This window comes from Chelonia mydas, chromosome 9 (genome assembly GCF_015237465.2).
Source record: "Chelonia mydas isolate rCheMyd1 chromosome 9, rCheMyd1.pri.v2, whole genome shotgun sequence".
NCBI classification, from domain to species: domain Eukaryota; kingdom Metazoa; phylum Chordata; order Testudines; family Cheloniidae; genus Chelonia; species Chelonia mydas.
The window spans coordinates 63,714,059-63,734,875 of record NC_057855.1 but is presented as its reverse complement, the minus strand read 5'-3'; the positions used below and the strand labels follow the sequence as shown (position 1 = coordinate 63,734,875).

The following is a 20,817-nucleotide window of genomic DNA, read 5'->3' as shown; positions in this document are numbered from 1 at the left end:
AATGTTTAGCCTGGTCCCATCCTTGGGCATAGGCTTGAGAGAAACCTGGCTAGCTTTCTGTTTCACACCAGCACTTAACACCAACCCAGATTCCTTTACATTAATAAAGCACTAAATCCATGTGTGAAGGTTACAGACTGCCGGCTAGCATTAAGAAAGGTCAATGAGATCCATCAGAATAGGAATAGCAGGTGATGTTCTTAGATACTGACCTACTTCAAAGGAGAGGAGGCCTCTGGTTTTCTTAAATCTAAACTGTATAGAGGATGCCAAGGAGCATCTGGCAGCATCTCTGTAAAATTCCACGTGATACTAAACTAAACTTTGGCAGGAAAAAAAGGTAACGTATCTCTACCCACACACAACTGAGATTCTTCATATGCAGCAACAGGAAGGTAGCTCTATTAAGTTTTAGTGTATATGCCTCTTCTAGCATAACTTTTACAGCATTAGGAGGAGGGGAAACTCCTTCCATGTTTTGTAACAGAATAGTGTCAGCTATAGACTACTAATGGGATGATTTTTTGACTGGAATTCAAAAATACAGCTTTTATAACTAAGCTGTTGCTTGCAGTGGAGGTTTAGAGTAGCATCTTAAGCAAGTCGTTGATAGGATACAGGTTCCTGTAGCAACTTTGCATGCAAATTTAGCACCTTTAGGCCTGTTGACATAATTGGTAGTGACGGATGAGAAGACAGCCTTTGATGGTGCACCTCCAAGAGAAGGCAGAAGTCAACAGCACCGTCTGTTGGTGAAGTGCTGTACTACAATTACCAAAGGTGTCTAGGAATAGGTAAGCTTTAATTTTTTTTAGCAAGACTTGTGTACAATGTTCTTTATGTACAGGTGGCTTGGTATGTGTGAACGTGATTAGTTTCACAAGAGAATTAGAAAACCCACCACTACAGAAATTTCAGATCACACTCAAGCTGAGCATAGGCTCAGTTCCACACACTACTACAAAAAGCCTCAACCCCCTCGAGTGTCTATTAAGGTAGACTGTACCACAAAGGAAGGAGATGGTGGTGGGGGAAAGGACAAAGCAAGCCCAGCCGTGCCCTAATCGATTTCCTTTTACTGGCATCAGTCAATGTCAGTGGGGAGGGGAGAAACCCTTGTAGCACGCCATCATTCTCTACCAATGTGTGGCTAATGATTAATCCATTTGCACCAAAAACTGTGTTTCTTTAGTCCAGAGCCAGCAGTGGAAAATACAGCTGCTGGCACCAGGACAATCAGTAAGCTGCTGAAGGCAGCTGGGTGACTGCTGTCTCCTGAAGAAACATGGATTAAAAAACCCTAGAACAAAGTGAAAGCCACGTGAGTGGGAGATAAGACTACATGGATGCCCTTTAAAGGGAGACAGCCAGCAAGAAAGTGATAGCCTAAAAAGTACTGGCTTAAAACACTGAGTCACCACTGCAAGGTGAGAGCAACCTTAGGGAAAAGGGCAGGGGGGTCTGAGGGTGGACTGTGTATGTGCGTTCTTGCAGCTGGTGTACATCAGTCACACTGGCCTGAGACGAAGCTGTTAAGGCAGGAGGGGAGCACTCTTCCCCTGAGTCCTGGCACCACTGAAGAACCTCACTAACATGGTATGTCCTTGCTCTGCATTTTCTCACCCATTGCCAAGGCCATTAGGTCTTTACAGAAGGCTGACCCAGTCTAATTGACCACCTCAATCCTTTAGCCCCCAGTGTAGGTCACAAACTACATTGAGCAGGACTCAGATCTAGCAGGGATACATAAAGGTACCCTCTCTCCAGTAATTGCAACACAAGGATGGAGAGAGATTACAGTACTTTTTGCTGGATCAGGGTTAATTTGGTAAAGTTCACCCATCACTGATGGGATCTTCAGCTCTGATTGCCCACAGATGTGGATGGGCAGGACTGGAGCAAGCTCTGGTGCCTGGGGAATTAGGCCACTATTACATTATAAGATATCTGGAGATGGTTTTTTGTTGATGTTCATGACCGGCTTCTGATCTGGGGAATCCCCAATCACCACCACCTTCAGCAGCACAGTACCCGTTGGGTTCACCTCAACGTTCAAGAACGAGACCCAGTTGTGTAGTCCCCAGTCCTCACTGGTGGGGAGGATCTGCTGGATGGAGCATGCAGGGTTGCATGCCAGGCCATTGCCAAGGAAAGAGGTAGAGAAGCGGAAGATCTGGGGTCCTCCAATCTCCTGCCGATTCAGCACAGCCACAGCATAGGCACCCCCTGACAGAGGCCGCTCCCAGAGCTCAAAGTTGTTATCCTGCCAAAAATGGAAACCAAACAAATGTTTGAGGGTGTAGGACTGACTCTACAGGTCCTAGTCATCCTCTTCCTAAGCAGGGAGGAATGTGAGACTCAGGTCTCTGTGGGTGGATGTTTCAAAATTACTCTCCCCAGTCTACTCTGAGGAAGGCAAGGGAGGCTTACCACTCCCCAGCAACCTAGTTTCACCTACAGTCTCACGCCCCTGAGACTAGAGGAAATCTCTTCCCCATTTCAGTGGCTCCAGCCCCTATTATACCTTGGTGATACAGTATCCTTGCTTGCCCAATGGGTCCTGGTTGATGGCGATCACATGTTTGTTCTGGAGCAGCCACTTGGCCTGGGGGCTGATATGACGTAGGTCATTGGACATGAGCAGTGGAGCTGCCATGACAGCCCACAATGCCATCTGAGTCAGCTGCTGGTCCCAGCTCAATCCAAAGTTGCCAATCACCAGCTGTAACAAGTGTAGAATGAGAATGGTAATACACATGGTGTTAACATTTTCACCACAGTTAGACAACCCAGGACCTGTCATCATCAGCTGGTAAGAGGAAGTGGGGCAAATGCCAAGTTCATGCAGCTATTTGGGAATCAGGAGCTGGAGGAGATAGGCAACAAGTTATGGTGGAGGTAGAGGAAGAAGGTTGTCTGACAGGAAGACAGCTCTAGGGAGCACAAGGCTTAGTCTGAGGTCATAAATACTTCTGAAGGAGTGGCTGCTAACTGGGTGCCCAGTTTTCACCTGTGGGGAGGTCTGAGTGATCAGCATTCTGAGAATTGGGTCCAGTGGGCCTCAGGCTGGGCAACCAGCGCTAGTGCCCACTTAAATAAGCCCAAGGCTTTCAGTTCAGAGTAGAACTGCTCTTAAATGGCTCCTGCTGAGCCTGAGTAATGCACACAGGTTACATTCCTCATTGCTGTGGATATCCTACCCCATCTTTGCATAGCCATCAGGCTGCCTGGTTTCCTGAGTCATGGGCCCCCTTTGATGAATTCATTGTGCTAGGACCACAACAGAGGGTTCTCTGCCCCCAGCGTATTTCCCCAGTCAGTTCCTTACAAAGTTCCCTCTCAATTCCTCCTTTTGCTCTCAGGAATGGACTCCTCTTCCACAATCTTGCATTGGTGCTGCCCCCCCCGCATTATTCTCTAGTCAAGTAGAGGCCTTATGGTTGTTGCAGTGTAACAAGAGCTCAGGTGTTCTCACCATGTCAGGGTCATTCCAGCCCCCTGGCCCAGCAACATCCACAATGCTGTCTTGGTGTAAAACAGTCCACTCCAGGGTATTCTTAACACTGTTCCAAGCATCATAGATGTCAGCAAAGTTCCTCCAGTGATTGCAGTAGTGTTTGATTTCTGTGTAATTAGGCTGCCAGAGGACAAACAGCAAGAGGGTGCTCATAGGATATAGCTTGAGCATTTAGGATAAGGAGGCATAAAAGGATAGATGCAATGGGGAGAATCATAGATGGAAAAGATCCATAAGGTCATTCAGTCCATGTGCTGGGGCCAGGGCAGGATTGTTCCCTATGGTACATTCTCTGGTACTTGCTCCACTCTAGGGTGATGGAATTTCAACCACTTCCCTTCGGAGAACATTCCATGGCCTCCTATGTCTTCCTAATTTTATTCAGCCTAATGCAGAGGTGAGCAAACTTTTTGGCCCGAGGGCCGCATCTGGGTGGGGAAATTGCATGCAGGGCCATGAATGTAGGGATGGTGCAGGAGGGAGTGCGGGATGTGGGAGGGGGTGTGGTGTGCAGGAAGGGGCTCAGGGCAAGGGGTTGGGGCAGAGGAGGGGTGTGGGATGTATGAGCGGGGCTTAGGGAACGGTGTTGGGGTGCAGGAGAGGGTGCACAGTGAGGGAGGGGGCTCAGGGCACGGGGTTGGGGTGCAGCAGGGGGTTGGAGTGTGGGGTACAGAAGAGGTTTGGGGTGTGGACTCCGGCCCAGCGCTGCTTACCTGGAGCAGCTTTGGGGTGGCAGCGATGCGTACCAGGGCCACAGCAGGCTGCCTGCCTGCCCACCCGCCCTGGCCCGAGCTCCGTGCCGCTTCAGGAAGCGGCCGGCACCTAGGGGATGGGGGGCAGAGGGCTCCGCATGCAGCCCTTGCCTATGGGTGCCTCCCCCAAAGCTCCCATTAATCGCAGTTCCCCGTTCCCAGCCAATCGGAGCTTTGCGGGAGGTAGCCACAGGCAAGAGCAGCACCGCGGAGCCCTCTGCCCCCCATATCCCCTAGGGGTGTGATACCGGCCGCTTCCTGGAGTGGCACAGGGCCTGTGGCGCCACAGGGGTGGCAATCCTGCTGGCCGGAGGACTACTGTACTGTCAGATAGGATTACGGAATCCTCCTCTTAGGCCTCTGGGAAGCCCAGAGAGGAAGAACATCACAGCACCAGATCTGCACAGATCACTCCTATTCAGCAGCGTAGCCAAATAGTCTCAGGGTTCCTCCAATGCTGTGACAGAGTAAAAGGATGCCCCAATAGACATGGGCAGCAGCCAAAGCTCTTCTGGCACATTAGTTCTCTGCCATAAATTCTTAGCTAGCTGAGACCCACCTTAACCCTCTGCTCAGTGCCCCTTCATTCATCAACACTTCTTCCCTTCATCATCTCCCTTCAGCCACTTTGGCTCCTTTGACATTCAGCCAGGATTCACGTAGACGCACTTGAGATGATTCCGCAAGTTAATTCATTTCCATAGTATTCTGAATCACCAATGTCTTCCCACCATGCATCACATCTGAGTAGGGCCAGTACCCTGGGGAAGGACTCCTTACCTTCTGCATGGGTCTCATGTAGAGAGGCCATTCACAAGAGTATACAATGCTTCTGCCAGTCTTATTCAGGGCCAGAGACATGTTCCTGTAACCTGAAGGAAGAGAACAGCAGCCTTGTTATTACCACCTACTGGGGAAGAGGAAAACAGGAGGGTAACGTAACTCAGCACCGTTGGGTCAAATGTCAGATCAAGACTCTTGTAAAACTGGGAGTGAGTTGTGTGATATTTCCCATGGTATTGATTGAAAGTCAGAACCCCAGCTAGGAAGGAGTGGATTGTCATAGTCCAACCAGACGTCTGCAGTCCAATTGCCTGCCTTTCAGGAAGTTGGAGCAGGTAGGAAGAGGGAAGTAATGTGGCTTAGAGACAGAAAACTCAAACTCAAGGGAGCTGGGTTCCATTCCTGCCTCTGCCGGTGCCTCAGTTTCTCCTTCTAAAAAATGGGGGTGATACTTTATCTCCCTTTGTGAAGAGCTTCAAGATCTACTGATAAGTGCTATATAAGAGCTAGGTGTTATGAGAAGGTGTCTACTGCTTAGAGCAGAGGACTGGGCCTTGAGTCAGATACTGGTTTCAGCCACCACCTTGTTGTATGACCTAGGTTAAGGCAGCTATTACACTGCTCTAAGATTCAATGTACTCTTCTGTAAAATGGGCATAATAATTACATACTGCTATGTAATGGGGCTTCCTCCTACCTCACTGTATGAGTTCTAGTCTAGACAATTAGTATTGGGCAAACTCGGTTTTGCTTTTACAGACAGCTGCTATTTTAACTTCAAGAGCTGTTCTCCATGCCAAGAGCGGTTTGAGTAAAGCCAGCTGTGGCTGACAATTGGACAGCTCAGTAATGTGTTCTCCTTACCCTTATGAATCCCTAAGCCATTTGGATTCAGAGGATATCGTGTAAGCAGTAGGACACAGCCAATTGGGTGAGATTCCAGTATCACTACTCTTATCTTTGTACCTAGTGGATCCCTGTCCTGTTTTGTCCTTTGATTTAAAGCATGGGCAGGGAAAGTTCCTTTGCTATCCCATTTAGAACTCTCCTGGGGTCACAGAGAATCTCTGCCAAGAACTTCCAGCTTCACTGACAACTGCCTAAAGGTGCTTTCCAGCTGTGGGCCGGGCACTTGCAGGCACTGAAGTTATTGTGTGTTAGACTAACCAGCTTGGACAGGATCCCCTATCAGTTTGCTCTGAGGGAGCACAGAACCAGCTCCAGCTTGCCTGCTGTCAAGCGCCACTCTTCTGAGCTGCCCTCTTCTTTTATGTGAGTCTACGATTTGTTAGACAGCATGTCTGCCTGGAGTTGGTTGCCTATGTGTGGTGAGGGTCCACGACTGACTCCCCAGCGTAGACTGACACTGTAAACTGACAGTTTAGTAGTTTTCTATGCTAACCTGCCTGAGTTCTGAAGTTATATGTGCAGACACAGGGTTCCCTAGTTGGTTTTTTCCCAGAGGTCTCTCGAGTCCTTTTGCTGCTAAGAGCCACAGGAATTGCACTTTTGTGAGGTACAAGCTGATTAGAGGTTCAGTGTCTGAAGTGCTTTGAGTCCCTCAGATGAAAGGCTCTATTGAAGGGCTGAGCATTAGTAATGTTAGCAGGTGACAGAGCAAACTGTGGAGAGGCCCCCAGAGTGTGTCTGATCACTTCTCCTGGAGAGCCTCTCTCCCTTGAATGATGCAGGCTCTGGGTCTGAGAAGGCTGCTCCCTCAAGCCATGCCTGCAGGTTTCAAGCTGTGAAAGATCCCAGGGCACCAAGCCATGGCAGGAGGCACTAGATGCAGTGGAGGCTCATTGTGTGCACAAAGGGTGGCTGATGAATGGATAAAGTGAAGTCAGTGACCCATTCCTGAATCCCCAAGATGAAGATGACCTGCAGCATGTATGCTTGGCCTGTCAGAGAAGCTTCCTTTTGGTTCCCCTAGGTTCTCAGATGGCACCCTCCCCTCCAACCCTCTCCCCCTCCTATCCCCTGTGCCAGTGGATAGGTTCAGTGAAGAGCTGCTCTTTTGAACCTGTCTCAGGTATGTGACAGTGCTGACTAGAAAGCACTCCCCTCACATGGAATGTCTACAGTTGGCACTTACCTTCTACCAGCTGGTCCAGTGTGCCGTAGTTACAGCCATCGAACTTCAGCAGGTCCACGCCCCAGTCGGCAAAGGTTTGGGCATCAAGGTCATAGTAGCCATAACTGCCAGGGAAGCCAGCGCAGGTTTTGTTTCCAACATCCCCATAAATCCCCAGCTTCAGCCCTTTGGAATGGACCTGAGGGGAGCAGACAGACATATAATGAAAACCAACAGCCACTGGGCAGAGAGAAACAGTGCTGCGCACTAGGAGAACAAGAAAGAATTGAAAGTCCCTTGCACTACCTTAACCACATAACTGCTGAGTGAATTTCCCGCTCCTCCAAGAACAGGTCCTTTCAAGAGAGAATCACTGCCCAGAAACCTCTAGGATCCCCCTTCCACTCTCAATATAATTCACAGTCCTAGAGGAAAACATGTGAATGAGAACCAAACCTCCCTCCCAGCCCAGGGGCTAGGATCCTCCTATGGATTAGTTCAGGGGTCCCCAAAGCCCAGGGTTAGAAACCCATGTACAGAATTTGCTAGGCAGCCAATTTGAAGATCATCAGTCATAAACCTTCCAATATATCAAGCAAAAGAGTAAGTTTTTGTAAGTCAGAGAAAGTCCCCTGCCATCTCTCTATTTAAGTGAGGCACCCACTAGAGCTCTTACTGTATGCATTATTCCAAATGGCCTGAACTAGAGGAAGGATGAAGATCCCATGACTGGGGATTTAGGTACTGTCTCCCTCTATACACTCACGTAGTCTGCCAGTTTGCGGATCCCACTGGGGAAGCGTTCTGGGTCAGGTTGGAGCCTGTCCTGATCATCTCGGGTCAGAGACATCCAGCAGTCATCAATACAGACATACTCATAGCCTACATCCTTCCAGCCATCTGACACCATCAAGTCAGCCATCTGCATAAACAGCTGCTCACTGAGGGACACAAGAACCAGGGTGTCATAGGGGTCCCAGTACCACGATGGTTAGTCAAAACAGGGTGTTAAGATTTATTATGTTGTGCTAAATCTGATCTTAAAAACAGACAGGAGATCTTTTAGCCACATGGTTTCTACCTGCATAGCTACTTCCTAGGAAGGACACAGAGATGCTACAGTACAGTATAAATACATCACTTGGATTAAAGACAATACTACAAACACCTAATATTTGTAAAGTGTTTTTCATGCAGAGATTTCAACGCACTTTACACAAATGGGTCAGAGTCCGCTAGTGAAAATCCACATTAATGTGGTAACGTTAGCCTGGGAAAAACCCAGCCAAAGGCCCATCTTAAAGATCTGAATGGGACACTGGCCAATCCCAATGGCAAGCAGATGGTTTGTTTCCAGCCCAGGAGGAGATCACACGCTCCCACACACGCCCTTCCCCATCAAGATTGCTAAACCTTTTACCGACCAAGGTTCTGGTTGCTGCCTGTACTGCAAAACAACATGGTTATCCCAGATGCGGAGAGAAAATAGATGTCTCGGAGTGCAAATGAGATTGGACTGAATGTATTTTAAACCACATCCCAGATTTATGCTAAAGCCTTGGCCATAGCTGTACTTAGAGACAACGGCATGGTCCCTGGATTCCCTGCCCAGTCCCTTTGCAGTGCAGGTTTAGAAGTGACCCTAATCCTCTGACTGCCAGGAGAGGAAGACGGGGTGGATCGCTCTATAATTGCCCCGTTCTGTACATTCCCCCTGAAGCCCTGGTACAGGCCACTGCTGGAGCCAGGATATCGGGCAAGTTAGACCACGGTTTGACCCACTAGGGCAGCTCTTATGTTCAGATGGGCCCTTAGGGAGAAGCGAGGCTTCAGCAGGTCCCTGTGCTCTGCAGGCACAATTACAGCGGCTCTTTGTTCCTTGTAATTAAGTCTGCGGAAAAGGGAACCAGAAGGTGAGCAAGTCACGCTCTCCTCATTTGAGTCAGAGCCACAAGGTTCAGCTCCCAAGCACCCGACCGCTCTCCTCCCACCAAATCCCCACCCCACCGCTGCAGCGTCCCGCGGCTCCGAATCCAACCCCAGCAGCGTTCACACGGGGCTGTGGCTCCCGCTCCTCGCCCCCCCGGCGGAGGGCGGCCGCCTGCGGGGCGCAGCTGACCGCAGGGCGCCCAGAGGCGGCCCCGGCGCCCCCGCCCGGTACCTGATACAGGAGAGCGGCTCGCGGGCGCAGTCGGTGCTGCACTGGAAGCGCTCCCAGTGCAGCCAGCCCATGGTGGGGGTCCGGGCCAGCCCATTCTCCAGCGCCCCGGCCCGCCCGTCCCAGGCCAGCAGGGCCAGGGCCCAGGCCAGCGTAGCCCCCCGCCAGCTTCCCGCAGCCGAGCCCATCGGTAGCGGGGACAGTCACTGATGTCAACGCGCGCTGGCCTGCCAACCTAACCCCGGACGGGCACTCCGGCTGGCCAATCCCGGCCTGCCTCCCTCACAGCTCAGCCAATGAGAGCACACACATCTGCACAATGCCGCCCATCCAGCAGGGTAGGTGCGGCCCCAAGCCGGAAGCGGCGCAGGAGACAGAGGGGGAGGTTGTCATGTGATTGGAGTGAAGGGGGGGCTGTCATGTGACATGGGTGCCGGCGCCAGGGGATGGCCTCACATGTTTGCCAGTGTCTCCCAGAGCGAATGAGGTGACCGTTCCTCTCCCCATGGGGTGGCAGGTGCCTCCCTTTCCATGACCTAGGGCTGGGTCTTGGTGCTGCCCAGCCCTAGAGCCCTTTGCTACAACATGGCCATGGGTGAAGCGAGGTCCCCCACACTGCTAGCCCCTGCCCTGGCCTGGCAAGAGGGCAGTTCAGTCACTATGGCCCAGTCCTATTTTAACCTGTGTCCGACTCCTGGGGCTGCCCCTACAGGCCCGGTTCCTGCAGTGTTGCTAACTCATGGTTTTATTCAAGTCTTGTGATACCGGGACTTTTCTTTAAACCTCCAGCTGCTGGAATCAGGAGATGACATGAGAATCTCAGTTTCCATTTACCATATATATATAAATTGAAGTGTCTAGTCTTCAGAGTTGCTGAAAAAAGCATGAAACTGTCAAGCGGCTGCACCCTAAAGGCTCTGGAATCAGAAAACAAATAAAAAGAATCTAAAATATATTATTTTTTTAAAATAATCTCATGATTTTCTGGGACTTGACTCATGAATTTTGCATGTTGGGAGTTGGCCACACAGGATCCCATACTCCCATTGAGTTAAATAATACAGTATTGCCCACAAATCATGAGTCAGGCCCCTCAACAATCATAAGATTAAAAAAAAAAGTTGGTTATTTTTCTTTGCCTTCTGGTTTCCAAATGAAAGCTAAGACTCCCAGCTCTAGGTGATGGGGGTCTTAAAAAAACAGTAAATGTCACATGACTCGCAATACAATCATGAGCGCTGGCAACGCTACCTCTGCTAGCTCTGGTGCAGCGGGTCTGTTACTGGAAAATTTTACAGAATTTTCTAGTGTAGAAACACCCCAGTTAATATGGATAGGAGCAAGCTCAGGCCTCAAGTTGCTAAGAGGGGAAGGATAAGGTTAGGATAATGGGCTCTGGAATCAGGAGGGTTAAGTACTACTCTGGCCTCCACTGTTGTCTTGTTTTGGGCAAGTCATGTAACTTCTGTATGCTTCAGTTTCCCTATATGCAAAATGATGATGACCTATCTCAGTGAGGGAAAACACTTTCAGACCTGTGGATGGAAGGGACTAGAGAAGGGCAATGTACTAGGGTTATCAACCCTTATTTTTTTCATCTCTGTACAACAAGATTGGGAGTTGCTGAGTGCTGCAAAAAGCAGCAAGAAATATCCCTGGTGAATGTAGGTGAGTACTGATTAATTATCATTATTATAATTAATGATAATAATAATTATATTGGGAGGAGGAGTGGGGCGGGGTGCTAAGAAAACAGTCCCTTATTTTTGAAATGCAATGTTGGCAACCCTACAGTGTACTAGTGCCAATTGTGGTGATGGCTTGTGTGATGAGGAAACAGGCTGAGAACCATTGGCAGGGGGCAGTTGATAGGCATCAGATGGTAGTAACTGGAGCTGGATAATTCATTTGAAAAATATCACAGAACTCAGTTATTTGAAGAATATTATTTGACAAGCTGTGGTAGCAAGTTTTCAGTCACTCCTAGCTTGTGCTGATTCAAACTGGCAACCTAATGGGGGAGGGCTACATAGCTCATCTTCAGTCCCGTAAGCCACCTGCTCCCTTTTCTATAGGAAGCCTTACTCAGTCTATAGGGTATGTTTTTGCTGCGGTCAGAGCGTGTGATTGCTGCTCAAGTGGATATACCCACTAGCTGCCGTCTTGCTCGCTCATGGAACACTGGAGCTGCGGCAGTGTGAGCTTCAGCACAGACTGTACAAACCTGCCAGAACACTTGGTAATTGCTTGCAGATTAAAGCTGCAGTCACACCCTGTGATTGCAGCATAGACATACACTAGCTGTAAGCAGCTAATGCGTTTAGGAGGTACTACCCTTTCCTTGCGGACCACCACAGAGGCAACCTGCATCTGAAGGGACTTTTTGTGGTGCAGTAGCATTGAGATGAATGGTTGGGGATGTGCACGCCATGGATATTGCTGAGCACTTTCATGTTGCCCTTCTTAGTGCCCTACTTTTGCCCTCCTTTTTTCCCTCACTGCCCCTGCATTTATGATAGCACTGGGTTTTGGAAGCTGCCAAAGGGTTTGCTTGGCAGGAGCATACCCCGGCCACTTGCATCTGTAATGTTTGCCTCAGCATGTCATGATGCTGCCTCTGCTGGTGTGGCCCTGGCTACAACAAAAGGATCTGTGCTGCTTGGGCCACCATGGCCACACAGCTGGTGGTTACTCAGAACCATCCTGGCCTCTGACTGTTCTGTGTTCAGAAGGGGCTCTGTAGGGTTGGTGAAGCAGGGAGAACAGGGAACTGTCAAGCAAGCCCTGATTTCAAGAATCCAGCGCCACCTGGGGAGCTGTTCTGCCTCACTGTGGGGCTCATGCACAAGCAAACCTTTTGACCTAGAAGCCTTGCTTGTCCTAGATCCATCTGTATATTCCCCACCAATGTCATAGGCCAGATCACTTCCACATTCTGGTATGTGCAACCCCAAACCAGCTGTGCTCAAGATTTCAATTCCTGCTTTTACGGAAGAACTTTTCTTCCATATTTGGGCTTAGCTAGCACAGCTCTTCGCACCACAGAGGCTATTGAAGGGATCTGCCCCAGCAGGACAGCAAGGAATCTTGCCTGGGAACACCCTCTTAGGAGTTGTGTTTAGGGATATATTGGACTTTAAACTCAAAACTGGATCTGTACCATAAAAGTCAGACCTCATGAGCAGAAATTCTTTTAGAATACAGAGATTTTGTTTCCATCTCTACCGTTCCATTTGTTAGGACCTACAAAAACACAATACCTTGTGCTGACCCCACAGCAGGTAACTAACAAACCTTGATCTAAGATCTCTGCTCTTTCCTACTTAATGCTCTGGCTTCAGAAACAGAGTCACAAGCAGCTGATGAAGAAATATTGCAGTGTGCATTCGTTCAGCCACCGACTTTCCCCTTCCTACTCACCCCTCAGGATTCTTCCCTCCCTCCCCTTCATGAATATCTTCACCTCCCCTACAGCTGTCTTCACCTCTATTGCTGCTGTCTTTCTTATCCCTACTTCTCTTCTTTTCCCTATCTATCCTGTGTCCTCCTCCTCCAAAGGGTTTTGCTAGTTTCAGCTCAGCCATGTACATCTGGCACCTTGAGGATCAAAGTGAGTAGGTGAGAACCCTAGCTGAGCCAGAGGGAGTGTTCAAAATCAGCAAGGGAAGGGAGTGGACTTTACTATTCATTAAGCAATATTTTATTGTTATCCATATTTCTAAGGTGCCAGTCCCAGTGGTGTCTGGGAGCTGTTCCTTATATGCATTTAGATGTAGATCAGTTCCCCCGAGGAAGAGGAACAAAGATCACAACCATTTGCCATAGATTAAAGCTGTTTACTTAAAAGTACAGTAAATAAATCCAGGTTGGTTATATCCCAAAGCCCCAGTTAGAGTGTTTCCCTGCTCACTTCCTAGTGGATGGTTTACTGAAAGAAATGAGTCCTGCATTGGGTCCTATATTTGGTTAGACTTGCCTATCCTGGTTTACAGTGGCAGTGGATTCCACAATCAGGTTCCCTCTGCAGAGAACATCTGCCACCCACCTCCACAAGTTCAATCCTGGACTGTGTCCAGCTTAGTTCCGTCATGCCCTGGTGGTGTAGAGGTGTGAGGTCTCTCTGCAATAGCCCGGCCCTACGCCATGTAGGGCGTTGAGGCTAAGAACCAGGTTTGTGGAATGGGTCTGGCATTGGGTAAGTAGCCACTGGAGAGGGCAGAGTATGGGTGTGATCCATCTGCTTGTGCTGCCTTCTCCCACCTTTGCACCTTGGAGAGTGGCAGGTGTACCAATGTCAGTCATGGAGAATGCTGATGCAAGAGAGAAGAGAGACCTCTCTAGAGCTAAGATTTGTGTTCAGCTCAGAATTAACACCATGAAGAGCCGGGTTGGCAAAAGAGAGACAGAAAAATGCTGGTGGGGGAGAAAAAAAGTTATTTCCAAACTTTGAAGAGCACCAGGACTACAAAGGGTTAAACAACTAAACCCAATAGCAAGCATGGCCCATCTGTGTCCTTGTGGAGACCTGTCTGTGTACGAACCATAACACACACTGTGAGTCAGCTGGCAGCTGTCACTTCTGCTCATGTCCTCAAAGCTAAGCACAGCAGAAAGGGATGCCCTTCCTATGTAGAACCGGCCTGTTCCTGAAAGCTACAGAGTGCCCACTGAGGATGCTCAGCACCTTGACAGATTGGGCCAAAATTTAGATCCTGCTCCTGCTCCAACTGACATCATCAGCAAAGTTCCCACTGACCTCACTGTGAGCAGGGATTCTGATCTTGGTGAAGTCAACTGCACAATTCCCATTGACTTCAATGGGATAAGACTTTATCCTTTACAGTGCTGTTTCTGATAGAAAAGAGTCTGAGCGAAGGCAGTTGCATCCAGCGCTGTGGCTTGTTGGACGAGGCTTTTTCAGAAGTGCTGGCCGGAGGAGCATCATTTCTTTTGTGGGGGAGGTAAAACTGGCTCCGCAGACTCTTGGTTATGATTATTTATTGTTTGGACTGCAGTACAGATTGCAAAGTGATTCCGGGAGAGCAGATTGTGGAGCAACATAGATTACTTGTAATGGAGTTCTGGGTGAAAAGGCTAGTGCGGGACAAGTTGTGGAACAAAGGACAAAGTGGCAGAGGCTCCTGGATAGTCTGAGGTTTAAGGATGAAGTTCTATGGAGGTTGGACAACAACCAAACCAACCACAATGATACCAACACGATTTGGGGGAAAATATCCAAACACATTACAGAAAGGGCAAATGCTGGCTGTGCGCAAATGAAAGAAGGGAAATTCCATGGCCAGGAGACATAGTGCTGGTCCCGTGATGTGCAGAAGGCAGTAACAAAGAAGGAGGAAAAGTTTAAGCAATGGCAGAAAGTAAGAAGAACAGGAAGTGGTGAGGAATACAAGCGGGAGGAAGAGGCAAAAAGAGCTGTTGCAGAAGCCAAGGGCCAAGCACTTAAAGACTTATATGCAGGGCTACTTATTCAGGAAGTCGGGAAAGGACTATATGCATTAGCCAAGATTGGGCAAAGAAGCACAGGGGACTTGGGAGCCATGAGGTGTGTCAAAAACAAAAATGGAAGAGCACTGGTGGAAGTCAGTGAAATCATTAGGAGGTGACAGCAGTTTTATGAGAAATTACTCAATGAAGAGAATCTGAGGAAACCATTGAGGGAAGTATGCACAAGCAACGACCTTGGACAACTTATCACTGAGGTGGAGGCTCAGACAGAACTACCAATTATGAAACACGGAAGGCAGTGGGACCAATTGAGGCATTTAAAGGATTAGGCCATGAGGGAAAGGGAATTCTCAGCAATAAAATTATGCCATATAAGACCATGAGTAAGTCAGCCGTGAAGCCTGGGTCACAATGATGGCTAGTGAGGAAGAAAAAACTGTGCAAGAAAACAATGGGACAGTATTGGACAGCCTGATAGGCAGTGGTCTCAGCACACCATATGTTGCTTCTATTGTTAGTGGGCTAAGCACATCTTAACATGTGTAAAGTAACACCTCCTCTTGCTCAGTTTTCACTGATTTTTAGTGGGGCCTTATCCCCGGAGACACTTAGCAGACACTTGGGCCCAGATCCTCAAAAGTATTTAGGCTCCTCACTTCCTTCGCTTTCGGTGGAAGTTAGGAGCGTAAATCCCTTTGAGGATCTGGGCTTTGCTCCTTAAGAAGGTGCATCGATCCTTGGTTCAGGTGAGCTTCTTTTATGTTCCGAAGTAGCCAAAGCTGTGTGATGTGAGGGGTGGTTTTAGGACTGGGAGTTTCTGAACACTTGTAACCATTTTGATAGAAGCCTGGGGAAGAATCAGTGTGGGTGGGAAGTGGGAGACAGGGGCTCTCTAGTGTCCTATGATTTATAAGGTGTGCTTTGCTTTCACCAACTCGTGTCCCTGCTCAGGAGCAAATGTGTGGGACACAGTGTCCCTTCCCAGCTAGGACATAACTCACTACTGGAGTCCACACCTCCCTCACTGCTTGAAAACCATGATATTGCAAGTGGCTGTGCAGGTGCAGAGATACTGCAATGAGAATGGCCACTGGGGTGCAAGAGCCGTGATATCACAGGAGCCCTGAGAGCCTCTGTCAACTCCTTGACCTTGTGCTTGTACGACCTGAATGCCTCAGTGTCTGTGGTATCTGGCTGTGTCTGACTCTCAGATCCTGTGCCAGCTGGTTAGGACTGTTCTGGGCTATAGGTCTTTTATGTAACAACCAGCCTGTTTGCCAGTCAAGCAACAGAGCTGATACAACCTGCTCTTTCCCTTTCCTACCTAGACCAGGGGAAGCTGCGCAGTCAGATCCTGGCCCTTTTGAATTAGGGAAAGGGATTAAAGGCACCAGGTGGATTTCCATGGCTCCTGTGTGTCCAGGAACTGGCTCCCATTCCCTTTGGGGGAGATTCCTCACCCTGATAACATTCCCTCAGGGTTGGGCAGTGTAGACTGAGCCCGTTAACACTCTTGGGTGTCCCCATTTACTGCACAGGCCCCTGGCAAAGGACTCTTTACAGCAGTGATCCTGGACTCCCTGCCAGTTGACGGAGTCCTCTTTCCTGCACCACATCCTCACCCAGGAGTCCTGAGCTCCCAACATGGGACGAGTCCCTCTTGACCACACCAATTCCTAGGTCCCCAGCACAGTGCTGAACCCCCTCCAGAACTAACCCCTGGAACACACCTGAGTCCTCTTTGGCCTCTGCTCTGTGGACTGGTATCTGTGACTCCATCTGGATTTAGCCTCTGACAGTGGCTCTGGGTTCTAGCAATTGCTGCCTTTGGTTTCTGAGGCTGAAAGGCTGCAGACATACTGTAGTCTCTGATCTCCCCACTAGGTGCCCCCATATTCCAGCTCCTGGGTCTACAGAGGGGAGTGGCTGTTACAAGTGGAGAGAACAAAAGCGCCTATGAGCTGGGAGTTTAATAATTGCTTGTTTAAGAGTCTTGTCCCTTCCCCACCATCTCCTTCAGGGCCTGAGACTGGGGCAGAAGCTTCTCAGCGAGTCAGGCAAAACAAGCTGGTTTGGGGGTTGGAAAAAGTCATTGCCCTTGTTTTCCTTGTGCAGAACCACTGCCTGGGGGCTGGCAAGTGTGTCCCATTTATCTCGATCCGCAGAGCTCCAGGGTGCGGCAGCAAAGATCCAGCTTGACATCTAGAGAGGCTAAACCCTCCCCGGCTGGGCTGGCCCCCTACATTCCCTAGAAACTAAGAACTAGTCTCCACTAGGAACTGTCACTGGTCTAGCTACATCTCGCAACAGTGTGAGAAATCCACCCCCTCATGCTCCCCTCACCCCTGGTGTCAACAGCACTAGGGAATTCTTCTGTCGACCTCATTACTGCCTCTCGGGGAGGTGGATTAATTACTCTGATGGGGGAACCCCTCCTGTTCCTGTAGATACGGTCTATGCTGAAGCACTATAGTGGCCCACCTGCGACGATGCAGCTGCACCACTGTAGCATTTTAATCGTAGACATACCCTAGCCTGGAAAACGAGGTGAATGACTATGAGAGGTAGGTCCCGAAACCTCAGCGGTTTTGGCTTGAGCCTCAGGGTTTCTCAGGGCTTCAGACCTAGAGCACCTGTCAGGGCTGAGCACTAAGGATACAGCAGGAGGGCACTGGGTGAGGGGCCATGCAGGGCACAAAGGAAACAGCTCAGAAACCCAGCAGCTCTTCAGAATAACTTACAGCAAGAAAGGATGAAAAGCAACGTGTTTAATGTAACCCCCCTCCGAATGGCAGAGACCTGGGAGCACAGGGCCCAGGCCAGCTGGGATGAACACTTCCACACGATTCAGTTCTCATTTCTGGCAGGTCTGGGCAAACCACTGCACTAGTTCCACAGGCTCCCTGGTTGTTAGAGACCAAAGCAGGAGAAACACCCTTCTGTTGTACTTCATGCTGGTTCGAGATCATAAAGGTTAGAAATTGAAAAGCCGATTAGGTCCCATACTACGTCTCCCTTCCAACATAGGGCTGTTCTCTATGGTACATTTACTAGTGTTTTATTTTGCTTACGTTTAAATGCAACTTCCTTCAGGATCCTATCGCATTTTCATCACCGTGGTTGGAGACGAACGATTAGAAGTAGTCTCCCTGCTTTTGTGGCTAGCTATGTCTGGAGTTAAGGTGTTTAGTGGAGTGGAAATGCCGCCATAGTTAAAGGAGCAATAGAAGTTTCATTTTGGCAGGATATACATAATAATGGAGACAGTGCTGTACCACACACCCAGATCAAGCACCCAGAACTGGGGAAGTAAAGTCAGAATCCAAATCTGGATCCAGATCTAAATTTTGCAAATTAATCCTATTTTATACTGGATTGAAACACATTCAACACACACAGCGTGCTGAACTATGAGGTGGATTCCTGGGTTCTGTTCCCATGCCTACCATTGACTGGGATTGTGAGCTTTGCCAAGTCACATCAATGTTCTGGGCCTCAGTTTCCCCATCTGAAAAATAGAAATAATGAGACTGACTTCCTTTGTAAAGCACTCTGAGGTGTCTGAATGGAAAGTGTCATATATATATATATATATATACATATGTGCTAGGTATTATTATTTTATTATGTTACCTAAAGGGCCCCAAAGAGCTGTTCTGCAGTAATTGTTGCTTCCATGTGTTACCTGTTTTTCTGTCTCCAGGGCTGTTTCAATCCAGCACTCCTTCCAGCACTAAATTCTCTTTAAACAATGTGCAGTGAAATTATGGCAATGGGGTTGGGTAATGCATGTTCCTTAGCTTGCAAAATTCCCAGCATGCACCAGCAGCAACATGTGAAGGGTACTAAGCAGATGCAGCCCAGGGAGAATTTTCTCCATAGTTTTTCCAGAGACCCATTTGATGAACCCCAAACCCGCCTGTCTCAAAGGGGGAAAGAGACTCTTCCCCATCGTTTGTGTGTGTGTAGATGCGTGTGTGAATGGAGCGCTGTCTGCCCTTTACCTCTCAGGCCCTGGGAGTTTTGCAAGGAGTTGGGAGACTGTGCTGAAACTTGGCTGAGCCAGTGATGCATGAGGGGACATGGGAGTGATGGCGGAAAGCAGGGGGACAGATTAACTAATAGGGTTAAAAATAGATTCATTTGGAGAAACAAAAGAATGTCAAATTAAAACAAAGGACGCTTCCATCAAATCTGTGCCACCCTGCCTCTGTCCCTTCTCTCTGTGAGCAGCCAAGAATACAGCTTGTGTGCCTTCTCTTCAGTTCAGGAAGGGCTGGAACTGCACACAGACCTATCTAATCTAATCTAATCTATCTATCTATCTATCTATCTATCTACCTATCTATCTATCTAATCTCCTACATTTACACACAAAATCAAGCAACTTCTTATCCTTTTGCTCTGTGTTGGAACTGCAGATTATTTTTCATTAGAAGGGGTTTCCTTTTTAGCCTTTAATTTACAGGCTATTTACCCATTTCTGGTGTTTTGCCCAAGCTGGCTCTGTCCCAGGAAAAGGGTCTGATTGCTGAGGCAGAAGTGAGTATTCAAGACAGGGAGAACTGGAGGTAGGGGTAAGGAATAAGTCAGGGAGCAAGGAGAGTTTGGTCCCAGGGAATATCAACCTCCAGTTACAGAGCCTGTCTGAAAGGAAAGCACCAATCCTTTTCCCTGGGTCTGGGTGGGAGGGGAGCACCTAAATGAGGAAAGGATTTATGTAAAAGGCCCGATTTTCAGAGGTACTGAATAATTAGAGGAGTGAGGGCTGAACACTTCTGCCAGTCACACCTGTGGAGGCTGAGCAGAGGGATATTTGTCATGAAAATATACCAGCCCAGACACAGAAACTACTTGTCCACATTTCCAATAGTGGTGCTAACAGGAAAAACGAATGTCTTCCTTGCCCAGCCAACACACAGTGTAACTGATTGGGGGAGTGTGCGGGAGAGCTTCCTCAGGCCAAGTTAGGGAGTGTTGAGGATGATGAGGACAAATGCAGAAAGCGTGAGCCAAGAGCTAGAGGCCCCGTGGCATGGACGTGCAGATGCTGAAAGGTTCCAAAGACCTTCAAAAAACTTGGAAGATATATTAGGGAGATGGAATGTTCTGCAACCACAGAACTGCCTGGCTTCTCTTGCTACATGCTGAGTGTCCCGTGTGAAGTACTGAATGCTGTCTGCTCCTACTAAAGTCACAAGGAGGTGAGGATGCGCAGCTCCTTGGAGGCCCTGAATGATTTGTCTGTAACGTAAACAGCAGTCAATAGGTGTGGCGCTCCACAAGCCAGGATCTATATTATGTACCACCCTCTGCCCACGCTCAGCTAATGGCCCATTGCAGTCAATGCCTCGCTGATTCTGGAAAAGGTACAGTGTGGCGGAGGCTCTTGCTGTGCCTCTGAGAGAAACCATCCATGGGATTCTAACGAGGAGCTTGGGCGCAGGCCCTGGACCAAGATCATCTGTGAGACTGTACAAACCTGGACCACGGCCTGGACCTGCTGTTTGCAAACCAAAGGTACACCAGATCCTCAGCTGTGGTCATTGGTGTAGCTCCATGGACATCAGTGAAGCCATGCTGATTTACACCAGCTGTCTGAGGATCTGGCCAATACTACCATATGTCCTGTTTGAAGTGCTGACCTCAGATCTGTCCTGTGGTGCCTGAGGCAGCCCAATGGGCCTGCTCAGGGGATCTTGTATTTAAATTAAATATTCCCTCCCTTCATTTACCTTCTCTGCCCCACCCCCAGTAGCAAGGAAAGAAAGATGCAGTAGGAGGGAAGAGCAAAAAGAGACCCTGGTAGGAGAGGTTCGCTGGATCTGGTTGATCACAAGTAGAAGGGAGAAGCTGTGCCTGCAGTGTTGGTAGCTGGAGGGGACTGAGCAGTGGTCACTAGTCTCCCAGAAGGCCACCCCTGCTGCTGTGCTTCTCTTCCCTTTGCACAGCCAGATCCTCCTCTACCCCTGTCAGCAGCACAGGGCGCTCTTTGACAGTCCCCTCCACAGGAGGCATCAGGGGGGCAGTGCTGCTTCCAGGTACAAATGGGTGGTAGGATGTCTGC

At 49.0% G+C, this 20,817-nt stretch overlaps 1 protein-coding gene across 2 annotated transcripts; it reads right to left on the bottom strand.

Annotated features, from left to right (window-relative positions):
- Positions 1-783: 783 nt before the first annotated feature.
- GLA (galactosidase alpha) lies at positions 784-9,565 on the bottom strand. 2 transcript variants are annotated; one of them, XM_007063924.4, is made up of 7 exons: positions 9,288-9,565; positions 7,893-8,067; positions 7,148-7,325; positions 5,050-5,141; positions 3,476-3,637; positions 2,525-2,722; positions 784-2,263 (listed from the first exon to the last, which is right to left on the bottom strand). In XM_007063924.4, exons 1-7 carry the CDS (start codon positions 9,470-9,472, stop codon positions 1,937-1,939), a joined length of 1,317 nt encoding a protein of 438 aa, XP_007063986.2. In that variant the 5' UTR covers positions 9,473-9,565; the 3' UTR covers positions 784-1,936. The 2 variants fall into 2 exon arrangements, with proteins under 2 accessions (XP_007063986.2, XP_037764498.1); XM_037908570.2 differs by lacking the exon at positions 3,476-3,637 and having other exon boundaries at positions 9,288-9,519.
- Positions 9,566-20,817: the final 11,252 nt, after the last annotated feature.